The sequence below is a fragment of the Lactuca sativa genome, chromosome 4, assembly GCF_002870075.4.
Source record: "Lactuca sativa cultivar Salinas chromosome 4, Lsat_Salinas_v11, whole genome shotgun sequence".
In the NCBI taxonomy this organism is placed as follows: domain Eukaryota; kingdom Viridiplantae; phylum Streptophyta; class Magnoliopsida; order Asterales; family Asteraceae; genus Lactuca; species Lactuca sativa.
In genome coordinates, this window is record NC_056626.2 from 112,856,771 (window position 1) to 112,875,752 (window position 18,982).

Consider the following 18,982-nt stretch of genomic DNA (forward strand, 5'->3'; position numbering starts at 1 on the left):
TAATCAGGACTTTAGCACATACCCTAATAGGTACAATGAAGTAGTGGCTCACAATCCTGTATTAACTTATTTACGTATAGTGTGTGAATGTTCTCTTGTTCTTGTAAATGTATGTATACCTCTTTTGTAGTGTTCTCGTAGTGTAAAATAGTTATACTTCAAATAATTATTTTAGTAATGTATCTTTGAACTTAGTAAAATGGTGTATGTGTTCCATAAATTATACATATTATAATTTCTCATGTATGTTCTTGTATGGTTCTTGTACTAGTAAGGTAGTATGTATGTTTCATAAACTAAACCTATTATAGTTTATATGTATGTTTTGAAGATAATGAAAATATTTATGAAAATACCCCTTTGCTTGACATGTTACAAAAGGGTTAAAGATTTATACTCACATATATAAACCATATATAATTGTAATTAAACAAGCAGTACTCGAACAAGTGATTTTACCCTAAGCCCACAACCAAACAAGGAACATGAGTTAAGGTAAAAACACCAGTCCTAAGTCTGTTGAACCACACACACACACACACACACACACACACACACACACACACACACACACACATATATATATATATATATATATATATATATATATATATATATATATATATATATATATATATATATATATATATATATATATATATATATAAGTAAAACAATAGTTGAAACGGTTGAAATAATTCAGATTAGCTTGAAACATTTTAAAATAGCTTGAAACAGTTTGAAATCGTTTGAATGTTAACACAAGATTCCTCGTGTTTTACTTTTATTCCCCCTAAAAACATTGAAAAATAGTGAAAACGTAGGCGTATGAACTCACCTCGAATGTGCCTTCTCATTTGGATACGAAGTAGTAGCGATGATCCTCGGGATAGAACCCTCGTGAGTTGTCGTGTCCTAATAATAATTATACACGATATCGCATTTAAATTAATGAAATAATTCAAATAATAATTTAAAGTTTTAGACAACACTAAATTATGTAAGAAATACTTACAAAAATTATTGGGAATTATTTGAAGGTGTTCTTGGTATTCTTGGTGAAATATGAATATTTGAAGATGTGCTTGGTGTTCTCTAGGAAAAACTTGAAGATATGAAGGAACTTATGAAGATTTGAAGGTGGGATGATGATTTCGGTTGAAGATTTGAAGATTGGATGAAGATCTGGGCAATATCTTATGAAGATATGAAGGTTTTCAGATGATATTTGAGAGGAAACTGAAGGTGTTTGCGACCTAAAAGTTGAGAAATGAGTTGTGTTTTCGGTTGAAACTATATATAAGGGTGGTTTTCGGTCCTAATGAGCCTAAACAAGGTGTGTTTTCGGTCCTACATATTGGCCTTATAGTGTTTTCGGTCTTAAAGTCCACAAGAAAATGGGTTTTAGGTTTTTAGTCAAATAGAAAAGAGATTTCGGTCAAGCTCTTCATCATTTAGGGTTTTCGGTTTTTGACTTCTTTTAAAGAAGGGGTTTTCGGTTTTTCCTTGTGATAAAATTCCTTAATTCGAAAACTATATATACACCTTGTGTGACAACCCAAAATTTCTATTCTGTACAAACAATATCAAGTCAATAGAAGTTAGAACAGTTGCAGTAAATTTTCAGACTTTTAGTATAAGTTTGAGTATTTCAGGATTTACACTTAAAAGAGATATCAGGAGAGAGGATGCACTAAGGTATTGTGCAACTCTGTTATTCCAAAACTCTATGATATTAGAATTCACCGCCTGAATAAAATATTTTCTGCCAAAAACCCCAGGAGTATATATATGGTCCTTAGCCATATTTATTCATTTGTTCCATTTCCAACTAGAGAAAAGCCAAATTCTCTCTCACAGATCTTCGGCCTTTCGTCCCAAATCGTGAGTACTTCTATCTAAGTGTATTATAGGGCTTGATATGTGTCTAGTAACCAAGAAATCATAAGAAACCCACAAGATCAAAGAGTTTACGACCCAAGAACACCTTGGACCGTAAACCCTTCTTTAAGGGACAAAAGAGTGCCTTAGTCCCTTCCTTTTGCGATAAAATTAGCCTAGACTCGTACCCTTAATGTATGTAGGACTAGAAAACAGCCCAAGAACACCAAGAGTAAGGTGTTCACGGCCCAAGAAGTTCTTGGACCGTGAACCCCAATCAAGAGTGCCAAAGTGTGCTTTAACTCTTCATAAGCCTTGGACACTAGCCTAGATTCATTCCTAGTTAAGTTAGGGACTTGAAAACACAAAAAACACCATGCCCATGAGAGATTACGACCGTAATATCTAAGGGATTTGGTTCTAGGGCCGTGAACTCCTCAAAGGAGTTGAAAGGTGCCCTAATCTCTTCCAAAGACTTTGCCATCAAGTAGAAATGCTTCTTAGGGTATTGTAAAGCCTCAAAACATCAAATGGTCAAGGAAGTATGAGCTTACGGCCGTAAACCCATGAGTTTACGACCGTAAACTCATTTGTTGATGACCTTAGGGCCGTGAACTCCATTATGTAGTTTTCCTTGAACCCTAAACACACTAGCCTTTCCCTACAACACTTAGATGCAATCCTTGAGGCTTATAACACTTGTTAAAGGTGTTTATCATGTCCTAGGGTGTCTTGACTTTGTTTATTAGTTGTTTAAAGACTAATTTGATACATATATGTGATATTATATGTTAACTAGGATCATAGAGCGTGTTCAAGACTTCACTTGACACCTAGCAATCCTACATCTTCAGTTCATCCATACCACTCACTATAGGTGAGTTCATACCCTTAATCAATGTTTTAAATGTTTTTAAATGATTTTATGGGGGGGATACAAGTAGAATCATGCTAGTTATTATATCAATCACATGTGATTAATAAGCAGCATTTAAATGATTTACTACTCATTAGCTGTTTTACCAAACAGTTTTCTTCAAATGATTTTCATAAACGTTTTATATGTTTAAAACTCCTTATTAAACTGTTCATTTTACACTGTATGTTTCATTTCAAACTCATTTACAATTGTGTTTCAAACAAATGTTTCTTTATACTTAAATTGTTTTATCAAACAAATACTCTCAGCCCGTTTTATAGATTGACATCAAGTCGATCTTTTCTTAGATAGTAATCATGTTCAAAGGTTTTACAAAACTTATTTTATGCTTTTATGTTGTCAATTGCATGCCTATGTATGTATAGTTATATAAGAAATGTTTAAAGGACTTAGGAAGGCTAGCCGCTTTATTTCCTTTTCCCCGTTGGGATGTGGTCTGGTAAGGTATCGGGTATCCGTCCGAAGGTCGTTTAAATATTAGTTATGTATCATGTGTACATATATAGTCATAAAGGTTCTTCCAGTCAGTTCAATACCCTAAGGTAGCAAGGGTATACTTCCATGTTCATACATACTAGTTACATTACTAGTAAGCTACCATATGGGTAGTTTAGGAGGATACTAATACATTTACTAGAATGCGGAATCATACCACGAGTCAGTTCATTCATGAGTCTATACATGCTAGATAGAGAGAGAACACACATTACAGCTAGTACACACAGTACATTACTATACATGCTAGATAGAGAGAGAACACACGTTACAGCTAGCACACGCAGAACATTACAGTACACTACTATACTATTACATAGATACATTTATATGATTACGTTTACATGGTTACGTTTACATGATTACGTTTACATGATTACGCCTACATGAGTATGTTTACATAGATACGTTTACATAAGTGCGCTTACATATACGATAATAGGACAGAAATCACTAGGTGCTATAGCATGGAACGATTTCAGGATCTAACTATACCAATGAATCACAACGCATTGTGATAGTTATATTGGGTATACATGATCACAATAATGTGGATGTTCGCGGCTTGCAAACATGTAGGGGTCGTGTATGGGTCCCAAAATCTCTTTGACAGGGGAGCGTCTAGCCATCACATTATGCCTTATCCCTCAAATAAGGCAAAATTAGTACAAAAGTAGTCACTTATTACAAATACTACAGTACTTACTAGATTACAATAGATTTAAGGTAGTTAGTACAGTTGTAGTTATTTGATACTACACCATAGTACTATTTCATTTTCCCATTACATTCACTTCGTGAACATTCACACGATGCACGGTAATGTAGAAGTTATATTTTGGTTAATGATAGTCGGATTTGGGAAAATACACACTCTTACAAGACACACACACACATATACTAGATGCCTTGGTAGAAGGATACTTTTAGTAGGAAACATATGGTTTTCTAGGATGTTGAAAACGTTTTCATACTTACAATTCATATACATACAAATACTTACAGTTCATATACATACAAATAGTTACATACAAATTAAGACACTAAAATACTTATGATCTCACCAGCTTTAAAGCTGATACTCTCTTTCAAAATAACTTGTATCCTCAGGTCAACAGTAGACAGGTACTGATGAAAGGTTTAGAGAAGATGGTGCTCGTTCAAGACTCATCTTTCATTTTTGATTTATACTTTAGTGTTTATCATATTTTGACAGAACACAATTGTATTAAAATTATATTATTAATGCAATGGATGATGTTGTTGCTTGTTTACTACTTTTCATTGTTGTGATACTGTACATGACGTCCTCCGCCCAGAACGTTTCCGCCGTTCATGGTTTTGGGGTGTGACACCTTGAATTATTATATTTTAAGTTAAGTATTAAGCCTTTGCTTGTACTAGTGTAAGCTTTGTTGACTTTTATTGCCTCAAGTTATGTTGCGAAATCATTCATACTTGGTTAAGATTTAGGCATTTATTTGAACAAGTTTAACTTACATTGACTCGAAACAACAGGTTGTTACATTATCCCCACGTTAGAGGGAATTTCGTCCCCAAATTCCTTCTATAGAGAGCACTCATGGACTAGGGAAAAGAAGCGGGTACTTTTGTTTCATCTGATCTTCTCGCTCCCAAGTGAATTCAGGTCCTTGCTTGGCATTCTAGCGAACCTTCACTACTGGTATGCGAATTTGTTTTGTTCGTTTGACTTCCATATCCACGATTTTCGCTGGTTCTTCCATGAATTGTAGACTCTCGTTTATCTCGATTTCATCGAGTGGAATAACAAGAGTCTAGTCAGATAAACACTTCTTTAGGTTTGACACGTGGAAGACAGGGTGCACGTTATTTAGTTCTTGTGGTAGACAGAGTGTTTAAGCTATTGGGCCGATCCTAGCAAGAATTTCGAACGGTCCTATGTACCTTGGATTTTGTTTTCCACGCTTTCCAAAGCGTATCATGCCCTTCAAGGGTGACACCTTCAACAGAACGCGGTCAGCAACCTGGAATTCCAAGGGTTTTCTTCTCTTATCTGGGTAGCTCTTTTGTCTGTCTCTAGAAACTTTCAGTCGTTCTCGAATTTGGATGATTTTCTCAGTCGTTTCTCTTATGATCTCCGGGCCAGTGAGAGTGCTGTCAGGAACTTTCCCTCTAGCTAGTTGCGTGTCACCAACTTCAGCCTAGCACAAAGGGGATTTGCACTTATGAACATTGAGGGCTTCGAACGGGGAAACCTTGATGCTAGAATGATAGCTATTTTTGTAGGAGAACTCGACAAGTGGCAAATAGGTATCCCATGCTTTACCAAAGTCAATCTCACAAGCTCTCAACATGTCTTCCAAGGTTTGAATAGTTCTCTCACTCTGCCCGTCGGTTTGTGGATGGTAGGTTGTACTCATGTCCAACCTAGTTCCCAGAGATTTCAGTAGTGACTGCCAGAATATTGAGGTGAATCTACTATCTCTATCAGATATAACAGATATTGGCACACCATGCAGTCGTGCTATCTCTTTAATTAAATTCTAGTTAATTTTTCCATCCTTTCTGTTTCTTTTATTGGTAGGAAGTGTGCGGAATTGGTTAATCTGTTGACGATTACCCAAATGGTGTCATGACCACCCGTGGTCTTGGGCAACTTGGTTATGAAATCCATTGTAATCCGCTTCCACTTCCACTTAGGTATCTCTGGTTGTTGTAGTAGACCAGAGGGCTTTTGGTATTTTACCTTGACTTTGGCTCAAGTTAAGCACTTGCCTAGAAATGTAGCAATTTCTGCTTTCATGTTCGGTCAAGTATAAAGTTTCTTGAGATCTAGATACATCTTACCTGAACCTAGATGAACGGAGTATCGAGTCTTGTGGGCTTCGTTCATGACAACTTCTCTATAGCCACCAAACTTTGGTGTCCAGATCCGGTTCATGAGATAACAAACTCCGTCACCCTTGATTTCTAACTTCTTCTCCATTCCTCTTAAGGCTTCACCCGCCACATTTTTAGGCTTGAAGGCTTCCAGTTGAGCCTCTTTGATCTTTGTGGACAGATGTGAATGAATAGTCATGGTTAGTCATTTTACTCTACGACCTGAGTACTCCTTTCGACTAAGGGCATCAACTACTACATTGGCTTTGCCGAGATGATAAAAAATTTCACATTCATAATCATTAAGTAGTTCTACCCATCGTCTTTGTCTCATGTTAAGCTCCTTTTGATCGAGTATGTGCTGAAGACTTTTGTGGTCGGTGAAGATGGTGCACTTTGTATTGTAAATGTCGTGCACTGTCCTAAGATATAAATTCCCTTGGTAGAGATCTATCTAGATGATACAACAATCTAATAAAGATAAGATCTTGATTCTGTCGAAATTCTCAATGCTTCCTTTTTTTCTTCTTCAGAAAAACGAGATAGAAAGAAAGTGGCATTTTTTGGTGTGTCTTATGAGCAACCCTTCATCTATCAATTAATCATCTATTTATATGCTATCAAATAGCAGTTAAAACTACTAACCTCTAAACCTGTTCAAAACCAAATTTAACTACCAATTTATTGCTAAACATTTAATTAACAATTAATAAATTTTATTAATTAAAAATCAATTTCGGAATCTAGGAGCCAAAGATCCAATCTTTTGACCATTAATGACAAACATGATCCAAGACTAATTTCATAGTCCGACAATTCTAGCCCAAATGTCTTTTTGTCTTACTTTATCCATTTAAGAATATATAAAGATAAATGCTTATAAAGCTATTCAAGGTTCTTTCTTTCTCTTGTGTGGGATAATGCCTTATGCTATAAGCAAAGTTCCAACAATATTGTTCTAAAATGGAACAAAGTACCATATGTACTTGTTCTAAGTGAGGATGGAGTCAAGGCAGGATTTGACATTGGTTTAGGGTGGTACCGACGGTACCACCGGGTCATGTCCCCTTTAATGGCGGGTTCCAACGGCTGCTGCTGCAGCTTCCGCATCCGTGGCGGCTGCAAGTGTTGGGACAGGACGGGTCTTTCAGTATAGGGACTTCGATAATACGAAGCCCCCAAATTTCGATGGAGTCCAGGACCCGATCATATCTATGAGGTGGCTATCTGATGTGGAGGGATGTTTCTTCACTTGTTCATGCCCTGCTGACCAGAAGGTCAGGTGCACTCTGAACCTTCTGAGGTCCGGAGTGAAGGATTTGTGGAGGCTCGCTACTAGTTCTTTTTCTATTGAGTGGAGGGCTACTGTGACTTGGGAGTAGTTTTATGAGATGTTATGCTCCCGATATGTTCTGCTGGTGGAGTGGGAGAGGTTAGCACAAGAGTATCTGGATTTGAGGCAGGGTTTTGAGATGGTGATGGAGATCACCAAGATGTTCACGGAGATGGCTATGCTATGCTCTGATTTTGCTGCATCTGAGCAGGCTCAGATGACCCGTTACTTAAGCATGCTCAAGATGTTGATCATGCAGTTTGTTTCTACACAACACTACAGTTCTTTGTTAGAGATACAGGAGGCCGCCAGGCGGTGTGAGATTGAGATTGATCTACAGAAAAGAAAGCAGAGGTTGGCCCCGGTGCAGTTGCAGCCTACGCCATAGCGGTTTAAGACTGTTGATGTCAAATCTGGGGGCCGAAAGGGCCGTAATTGCGGGAAGTCCGACAAGGTGCACGAGGGTGCTTGTCGATCATCGTCTGGGTGCCACAATTGTGGCCAATGGGGTCAAATGGTGAGGGATTGCCGCCAGCAGGCTCCAAGACTCAGTTCCAGGATTTGTTATCATTGCAACCAGGTTGGCCATGTGAAGGCCAACTGTCCATCACTTGCTGCCAGGCCGAAACAGGCTCCAACACTAGCTACTTTGAGGATCACTGACCTGAGTCAAGGCAGGGCGGAGCCCCCGAGGGCTTGTGGTCGTGCTTTTCAGCTCACTACTAAGGAGGCTAGGACAACACCAGATGTTGTGACTGGTATGTTTCTATCCCTTATCTTATTTATTATGTTTTTTTATGATCATTATTTTGTACCTTGGTAGGTACATTTTTAGTGAACTCCTTGCCTGATTTAGTGTTGTTTGACTAGGGTGCTAGTCGGTCCTGTTTTTCTTGGTCTTTTAGTAGGGAGTTTGCTTTTTCCTATAGGGGAGTTGGAGTGTCCGTTGTGAGTTTTTATCGCCAACGAACACATGGTTTCTGCTACTCGGTTTAGCAGGGCTGCATTCTGAGTATGCTTTCCGATCGATTTGATTCCTAATCTAATGGGGGATGTCTGCATGATAGTGGGTATGTATTGGTTGTGCTGATTTGAGGCCATGATTGACTGCGAGGGTCAACGTGTGGTAGTTTGAACACCAAGTGGGGGAGAACTGGTTATTTATGGAAAGGGCACCAGGTTGGGTTTAGTGTTTTGTTCAGCAGCCAGGGATCGACAATATATTCAGTACGAGTGTGCAGGTTATTTGGCTTATGTGGTGGATACGTGGATTGGGGATCAGATGTTGGTTGCTGATGATCCAGTTGTCAGGGAGTTCGCTGATGTATTCCTGGAGGAGTTACCCGGCGTGCTTACTGATAGGCAGGTTGAGTTTAGGATCGACCTCGTGCTAGGTGCGACCCCTATTGCCATGGCACCGTACCGATTGGCACCGCCTGAGATGCAGTAGCTATCATATCAAATGCAGGAGCTGCTAGGAAAGCAGTTCATCCGTCTGAGTAGTTCTTCGTGGGGAGCGCCAATCCTATTTATTAGGAAGAAGGATGGTTCACACCAGATGTGCATTGATTACCGGAAGTTGAGCAAGTTGACAGTGAAGAACCGTTATCCCATTTTGTGGATTGAAGATCTCTTTGATCACTTGCAGGGAGCATCTTGGTTCTCCAAGATTGATCTGAGGTCTAGGTACCATCAGGTCAGGGTGAGGGATGAGGACGTTGAGAAGACCGCGTTCCAGACTCGTTGTGGGCATTACGAGTTTGTGGTGATGCCATTCAGGCTCACCAATGCGCCTGTAATATTTATGGATTTGATGAATCAAGTATACAGGCCGATGATTGATCGTTCGGTTAGCGTATTTATTGATGATATCTTGGTGTATTCCAAGACCATAGAGCAGCATGAGGAGAACCTTCACGAGCTTCTAAGGGTTTTGAGGCGAGAACGACTTTATACTAAGTTCTTAAAATGCGAGTTTTGGTTGCGATAGGTTCAATTCCTTGGACATTTCGTTAATCAGTATGAGATTTTGGTCGATCCGGCCAAAATCGAGGCGGTGATGCAGTGGGAGGTTCCGAAATCTCCCTCGAATATCAGGAGTTTTCTAGGTTTGGAAGAGTACTACCGGAGATTTATTCAGGATTTCCCCAATATTGCAGTACCCTCACTCATCTGACGAGGAAGGGGGTGGATATCCAGTGGGGCCCTGAGCAGCAGTCAACATTTGAGACCCTTCGGCAGAGACTTTGCAAGTCCCCAGTTTTGACCCTCCTGGAGGGAATTGAGGATTTTTTTGGTTTTCTGTGATGCTTCCATCACCGACTTAGGAGCAGTCCTCATGCAGAGAGGACAGGTGATAACTGATGCTTAACGACATTTGAAGCCACATGAGACGAGATATCCCACACATGATGTTGAGTTGGGGGTGGTCGTTTTTGACCTCAAGATTTGGAGGCATTACCTTTATAGGGTCCGATGTACTATCTACACGGATCACAAGAGTTTGAGGCATATTAGGGACCAGCCGAACTTGAACATGAGGCAACGCAGGTGGCTGGACAAAGATTATGACTGTGAGATTATTTACCATCTGGGTAAAGTGAATGTGGTGGTGGATGCTCTGAGCCGCAAGTCGGCTGGATCTTCTCTTCAGGTGACATGTATGAGGATATCTGTGGATTCTCAAGAAATGAAGAAAAATATTGATGTGGCAGTGGACTGAGTGGGTTGGGAGGGAATAACTCCCTCCTCCCTAACTAATGATTTCAATACAAGCAATACAAGCGGGTTGATTATGAGTTGTGCTTATGGTCACTTGACAACTTATGAGGATTGATTTTTGCAAAACTCAATATACTTTCTATTTAGATGAATTTTTCTTTGTCAATTTTTTTTTAAAATTTATACACTCTGTTACGTTATTGAGATATAAAAAGTATATATATTTCTAAGCTTTGCGTCTTCTCTCTCTTTGAAAATCCTGATGAGAACCTTGATTACTCATATACGCATTCTTCATTTTCTTAGGTTGTGTTATGATGATTTGTTCATTTGGTCACAGATAGCTTCTCATTCTAATGTTGTAGATTACCTTTTACATATAATCATGTAGCTAAGTTTGTAGTCCATTCTTTGATTTGTTAAAGAGTTGTAGATCTGTAAAAGGTTGATTCAATGTTCTTGGTTAAATAGTTTGGTTGTATCCTAAAGAAGTTTTACAAACTTAACACAAACTCCAAATGATAATTAGCAATAGCTTTTATGTAAAAAGGTGTACTCAATGTACTTATTATCTTATTCTTAACAGAGTTGGCATGCCTATTATCGTAAGCAATAAAAAGATGCAAACTACAAAGAGAGAAAATAACAACTATTTTACACTTGTAATTCCCAACATACCCCCACCCCCACCCACCCAACCCTTCTACATCTGATCATTAGTTCTTGAATATTTGGAAGTCCAGTACTTCTCAATTTCTTCTGCAGATCTTCCAGGAATCCTTCCAGCAATCAAAGACCATCTGAAATAATCATCACACTGACTGTCTTTTAGGTTTGGAAGGGTACTACCGGAGATTTATTCAGGATTTCTCCAATATTGCAGTACCCTCACTCATCTGACGAGGAAGGGGGTGGATATCCAGTGGGGCCCTGAGCAGCAGTCAACATTTGAGACCCTTCGGTAGAGACTTTGCGAGTCCCCAGTTTTGACCCTCCTGGAGGGAATTGAGGATTTTTTTGGTTTTCTGTGATGCTTCCATCACCGGCTTGGGAGCAGTCCTCATGTAGAGAGGACAGATTGTGACATCCCCAAAATCTCGGCCAGAAAATACCGATTTCATTTATGTTTTTTAAAATAATTTCAGAGTAAATCCTTTTGATTTAAAAGAGTTGAGGAATTTGTTCCCAAAACAAAATATGATAAAATAATATTTATCAAAGCATTTCATCAAGAGATGCATTTTCATTATATAATCAAAACTCGGGATATCATGTTCCGATACAGACCATAAAGCATGAATGATAACATTACAAGTCATTCAACAAATATATACATATACAGACTTGTAACCAAAACAACTCGATGATTCATCCATCTTATGCCCTTGCACCACTTCATGTAATACAAATAAAACTGAGTGGGTCAGGCTTGGGAGCCTGGTGAGCATATAGGGTTTTCAACCCACAATAAATAAATTATATTTAATTTCACCAACCAACGATAACCCGATTACCCATTCCCGTTATCCTCACTGTACGTCCCTAAAACAACATCTATCTCAAGGGACTTAATCTAGGATTTTCATCGGGACGGACATTACTGCTAAGGGGTTTCCTCAACAATAGATGTCCTAAAGGCAACCATGAGGGGGATAGAGTACACCGGTGAACACATCGTTCACAACACCTACATGTTATGAACCTACTAGCGTTCCACTGGACTGTCTAGAAAGAGTCCGTGGTCGTTATCCATACTCCGCTGAATAACTAGATCAACAACATCGAGGCCTCTCATCTGTTTATCACACATCAACTATCTACCCATGTTCTACCCAACATATTAGTAGATAAAAATATATATTTTTATACATAGTTTAAAACCTGTATAGCATTTTCATTCGATACATATTCCACATAACAGATTAGGCACACCCACATAACACGTATTTCATAGAAAATAAATCAGATCTATGAGATAGAAGAGAGTGAATATACATTCACACACATAACAACAAAATTATACACATAACACGTATTTCGTATAAAATACTTCATAATTATGCGTTAGAAGAAAGTAACTACACACTTACTTGATCAGAAGATGATCGGACAACACTACGACTTTTAGAAGCAGTATTCTTCGGTAGATCTTGAAGATCTTCACAAAAACCGGACTCCTCGCGGGCAGAGCTTCGGTTCGGGAATCGCACTTCTCGGGATCTTCGGGGCTTCAAAACTTGCTTCGGGGCTCGGGGATAATACCGGGGCTTTGGGGTATAAATGGCACGCAAAACGATGCAAAATGGGAGAGAGAGAGAGAGAGAGAAGAGAAAAAGAGCAAAACTCTCGGCTGCCCTCGCAAGCCTTTTATAGAGGCTGAGCCTCGAACGTACGCTGGGCGTAATGCCCTTACGCGGGGCGTACTCCTCGGATCGTCACTGCATGCGTCATCGGAGCACTCGAGTCCGAGGCGGTGCATGCATCGGGGTACGCTGGGCGTACTTCGGATCAGATCGGTGACTCCTTCGGATATACATCCGAATTAAAGATTATATATATATATATATATATATATATATATATATATATATATATATATATATATATATATATATATATATATATAATTATTTAATAAACTTCAAAAATTCATATCTTCTTCATACGAACTCCGTTTTCGATGTTCTTTATATCTACGCGCTACATCTTTCGTTTAGACTCCGTCGGCTAATTTTGAATTTATTTTTATTATTTATTTTTAGTAGGCCGGGACAGGAAAACTTCGATATAAATTCATAACTTCTTCGTCCGGCGTCCGTTCTCACCTAACTTTTCATCGTTCGCTACTAACAACGAGATCTTCGATTCTCATTTAGATTGTTTCGGCTAAAAAACCGCTCAATCTCAAATCGAGTATTCGGGTTGCATACCGCTAAGTCGAAACTTCAGAAAATCATAACTTCCTCATACGAAGTCAGATTTGGGCGTTCTATATATATATTCGGAAACCTTGTTTCGGCCATTACAACTTTATGTAAAGATATCGAGTTTATTTTACACTTAAATTTTGACGCTTATTTTTATTCTTAATTAATCAAATCACATAATTAAACAATTAAGCACAAAACACATAATACTCAAATAATACACTTATATTATTTCAAAACGGGTTACAAAGGTTAACCTAGACTATTATATCAATATTAATGACAAGCCCAGAAACACAGACGTTACACAGGTGATAACTTATGCTTAACGACATTTGAAGCCACATGAGACGAGATATCCCACACATGATGTTGAGTTGGGGGCGGTCGTTTTTGCCCTCAAGATTTGGAGGCATTACCTTTATAGGGTCCGATGTACTATCTACACGGATAACAAGAGTTTGAGGCATATTATGAATCAGCCGAACTTGAACATGAGGCAACGCAGGTGGCTGGACAATGATTATGACTGCGAGATTATTTACCATCTGGGTAAAGTGAATGTGGTGGTGGATGCTCTGAGCCGCAAGTCGGCTGGATCTTCTGTTCAGGTGACATGTATGAGGATATCTGTGGATTCTCGAGAAATGAAGAAAAATATTGATGTGACAGTAGACTGAGTGGGTTGGGAGGGAATAACTCCCTCCTCCCTAACTAATTATTTCAATACAAGCAATACAAGCGGGTTGATGGATGATTATGAGTTGTGTTTATGGTCACTTGACAACTTATGAGGATTGATTTTTGCAAAACTCAATATACTTTCTATTTAGATGAATTTTTCTTTGTCAATTTCTTTTTAAAATTTATACACTCTGTTACGTTATTGAGATATAAAAAGTATATATATTTCTAAGCTTTGCATCTTCTCTCTCTTAGAAAATCCTGATGAGAACCTTGATTACTCATATACGCATTCTTCATTTTCTTAGGTTGTGTTATGATGATTTGTTCATTTGGTCACAGATAGCTTCTCATTCTAATGTTGTAGATTATCTTTTACATATAATCATGTAGCTAAGTTTGTAGTCCATTCTTTGATTTGTTAAAGAGTTGTAGATCTGTAAAATGTTGATTCAATGTTCTTGGTTAAATAGTCTCGTTGTATCCTAAAGAAGTTTTACAAACTTAACACAAACTCCAAATGATAATTAGCAATAGCTTCTATGTAAAAAGGTGTACTCAATGTACTTATTATCTTATTCTTAACAGAGTTTGGCATGCTTATTATCGTAAGCAATAAAAAGATGCAAACTACAAAGAGAGAAAATAACAACTATTTTACACTTGTAATTCCCAACATACCCCCACCCCCACCCACCCACCCAACCCTTCTACATCTGATCATTAGTTCTTGAATATTTGGAAGTCCAGTACTTCTCAATTTCTTCTGCAGATCTTCCAGGAATCCTTCCAGCAATCAAAGACCATCTAACATAATCATCACACTGACTGTCTTTTAGGTTTGTAATTAAAAGAATAAATAAACACAAAGTCTGATAAATATATCATTAAACTTATTATATGATAAAATGATATATGATATTGAGCCTTGTTTAACGGATTTATCCCCGTCGTGGCCTCGTTCCATGTTACATTGTTACCATGTCGCCTTATTAGATATTACATTTAATGGTTAATTACACATTTTGTGCAACAAATTTTACCTTTGTCCTTACTGATGCAACAAATTGTTTTTATACTAATATGTAATGACATTTCATTTTAAAGTCTAAAGATGCAATATTTTACGAATAACGTATTTAACCGGTTAAATATGATTGCATAATTCATTTTAGTTGGCAGTTTTGATAAAACGCTGAAACATTGTGACATAAGTTTGCAAAAGAAAGTGAAATATTGCTATATAAATTGATAAAGAAAAAAGTGAAACACTATTATAGATTAGCATTTATGGAATAAAATTTGTTTTAAGTTTTTTTTTATCATGGTTATAATGTTGCATTTTTTCGTCTTGATTGAAACATACTTGCATATTTCATTTGAAAATCCATATTATTACATATATTGGAAATTAAAATGTTGTTGCATAAATAACCATTTTTTAACAACTTTAAAAAAAAAAGGTCAACCCACAACAAGATGCTAGGGCCAAATTTACAGAGTTATTTAACAATGGGTTTAATAACAACATAGACCAATTAACTCTAGCGTTTTTTTTCTTTTGCATAAATAACCATTTAACCCTAAGTTTAATGGTATATCAAGTAGGTGTCACATGTTTACGTGTTTAGTTAGATACGACTCCAGTATTTGAAGTCAAAACATAAAAACTAAATAAACTACTTGTTAAAACAGCTTAAATTAAAAGTGACGTTATACAACCTTTTAACAAATATATACTTCAAAGATAATCCAAAATTCACCTTTCTCCGACAAGCTTATACATCCTAGTGATGAGAGTTTTTTCGTCTTCAGAGAAATGAACCCTAGATTCTTGATTTGATGGCCCTATTTCAAAAAACTATGTTAAATACTTATATATATACACACAAAACTATAAACCATGTTCAATTCAGATATAAAATCGACAAACAACCCACATAACTTAATTAGACTAAAATCATGTATATATGTCTCACAAACAACCAGAAACATAAGAATTCGAAATAATATTTAATGTAAAGTAATTCGATGACATAATACAACATTTGTGTTTTAAAATAGTACCTCTAGTATGAGTGGAAGTATCATTGGAAGTAGAGTACTTATCCAAGTTAGCCATTAAGTGATGAAAGAAAATGGAATAAGAGTTGTGTGAAAGCGAGTTTGAGGGTCTTGAGTCATTGTATTAATATATAGAAGGGAAATATTCAATTTGTATCAAATTTTCTTCATTGGTTTTGGAAGGTTTATAAGTAGGAAAGCAGAATGTGTGATAAAGAAAGAAAGGCAAATGAAGTAAGAATGGTAGGTGGGTAGATGACATACATGAAAATTGGATTGGTTGGATTGCAAATTAATTGTTTATTATTTATGTGTAAACGATAAGAATCGAAAGTAATATAATAGTATTAAATCAAAAATTAATAGTATTAAATCAAAAATTATTATATGCGGTATCCCTTCAATCTGACATTCTACCTTTAGACCCCTAGTATCCAAAGCATACATGAATAGAAATAATGTGGTATATAACTTTTGTCAATCTACCGTTCAACCCTTAGTGTCAAATGCATATGTTAAATATGTGTCATTCCTATGCCAGGGCAGACTTATATTATCTGTTGAGTATTGACATGCATATTTTGATATTCGTTCAAAGTGTTGTGTTGTAGAAAAATATGAAACGAAAAATTTATTACCCTATTGCATCCAGTGAATTTTTCTGTTATTATAGTGCATACTTGGTCAAAAATACTGGATTTGTCATTATCTCAAATTTTCAATTTACATTCATGCTCAGATGGTCGTGGTAAAGAAAGCATATTAGGTAAAATGAAAGCAGTCTGAAAAGACTAATAAGTTATAGAATAGGCAATATACCTGAAAAACAAATATATATATATATATATATATATATATATATATATATATATATATATATATATATATATATATATATATATATATATAGAGAGAGAGAGAGAGAGAGAGAGAGAGAGAGAGGACCGGGTGATGACTCGTTTTTCAGTAAGTACATCTTAAAAAACTTAAAAAAAAATACAAATCATAAAATCGAGCATCGTATTATATTGGAGAGAAAAAAATTAGAATTTTTTTTTGGATCATTAAAATTGAAGCATGGATCATTTTTATGATCGATGATTAAATTTTAATGATCCAAACTTTTTTTTCTCTCCGATTTAGCACTATGATCGATTTTATTATTTTTATTTTTTAAAGGTGTCCTCATTGAAAAAAGAGTTCTTACCGGAAGTGGACTATATATATATATATATATATATATATATATATATATATATATATATATATATATATATATATATATATATATAGAGAGAGAGAGAGAGAGAGAGAGAGAGAGAGAGAGAGGACCGGATGATGACTCGTTTTTCAGTAATTACATCTTAAAAAAAATACAAATCATAAAATCAAGCATAGTATTATATTGGAGAGAAAAAAATTAGAATTTTTTTTAGATCATTAAAATTGAAGCATAGATCATTTTTATGATGGATGATTAAATTTTAATGATCCAAACTTTTTTTTTCTCTCCGATTTAGTACTATGATCGATTTTATTATTTCTATTTTTTAAAGGTGTCCTCATTGAAAAAAGAGTTCTTACCGGAAGTGGACCATATATATATATATATATATATATATATATATATATATATATATATATATATATATATATATATATATTTGTCGTTTATCCGCGCCAAACGAAGGGTGCGAATCAATTGGTTTGATTATAAAAGTCAAAATTGAAGCATAGCATAACAGATTTTTCTGAATAAACAATTGAAACATAGAAAGTTTATTGAGATGCAATGGTTTTCATACATGATTGATATTCCATCAACATGCAAACCATTTCTTCATAACTTCCGTTGTTAATTTAAACAACATTAAAATCATTCAGATTTCTTATTAGTCATTAATCTGAAATCTTTCTTTTATTTGTTTTTTAATTAATGCATTTAGAGATTAAACTATTCATTAGCTTCCATTATATAACAATAGTGATAAATGTAAAAAAAAAAAAACTAAAACTTATTTCTATTTTATGGATAAGCTGCAAACTTATAGTAAAAAAGATCTTGAATTATGGCTCATATAAAAAGTATGATGACAAAAGTCGATTGCCACCTAGTTTACTAACATTATAGCTAAAATATACAAGTATCATGGCTAAAAAAAAAAAAAAAAAAAAAAAAAAAAAAAAAAAAAAAAAAGAATGCAACTAATAATTTTACAAATAAGAACATAGCTAAAACAAAAGTAATCAATTCACAAAAAAAAAAAAAAAAAAAGAAATAAAACAAGAATGCAACTAATAGTTGTAGGTAAAATCTTCAACAGATGGGACAACAAAATGAAAAAATACATTTGAAAATAAATAAATAGAACCAGAAACTAACAATTTGATGGGAACCAAAATAAATCAATTTGACCATCAAGTGTCAAACAAAGGGCCTACTAATACTTGTTGCTTTCAGGAAACTATTGCTTCAAATCTGGTCTCAACTTTGACATATTTGCCCCTGATGCCACTCCCCTGACATATTTGACAAATTTGAACCTGATCTTGTTACAATGTTATACCTGGGCTATTGTCCAATCAACTCTCTTGTAATGGTACCACTATTTCATATATCTCAAATTACAAAATTGCTCGAGTCCTATTATGCTACATACACGATTATAACTCAGTACAATAGGCAATATATGTTGGTCTGTTTATTGTATCATTCACACATATCCACACTAACATATAACCATACACACACGTATATAATTATAGCATTGTACTTTCAAAGTACAATGCTTAAATAAGGAAAAAAAAGGTTCATAGAAATAAAAGTAAGAGGCGATATTATATAAAAATGTTACCATTTTTTAACCATTTCATAAAACAAATTTTATTGTTATTCGGTTATAAAAAAATGGGAAAATATAGAAAAAGCACAATAGATGTTCTCTATTACCGATTTAGCCACTTAACTCTTTTTCTTTGAATGCTTTTTTTAACATTTAAAAAATAAAAAAAAACTTTTTTCCCAATACATAAAAACGTAAATTTGTTTTACCCTTTCATTGTAAGAAATAGAAA

The 18,982-nt window shown here is 35.7% G+C and overlaps 1 protein-coding gene across 1 annotated transcript; it reads right to left on the reverse strand.

Annotated features, from left to right (window-relative positions):
• Positions 1-14,381: 14,381 nt before the first annotated feature.
• LOC111887749 (transcription factor CPC) lies at positions 14,382-16,068 on the reverse strand. The gene is made up of 3 exons (XM_023883910.3): positions 15,911-16,068; positions 15,607-15,691; positions 14,382-14,650 (listed from the first exon to the last, which is right to left on the reverse strand). Exons 1-3 carry the CDS (start codon positions 15,963-15,965, stop codon positions 14,554-14,556), a joined length of 237 nt encoding a protein of 78 aa, XP_023739678.1. The 5' UTR covers positions 15,966-16,068; the 3' UTR covers positions 14,382-14,553.
• Positions 16,069-18,982: the final 2,914 nt, after the last annotated feature.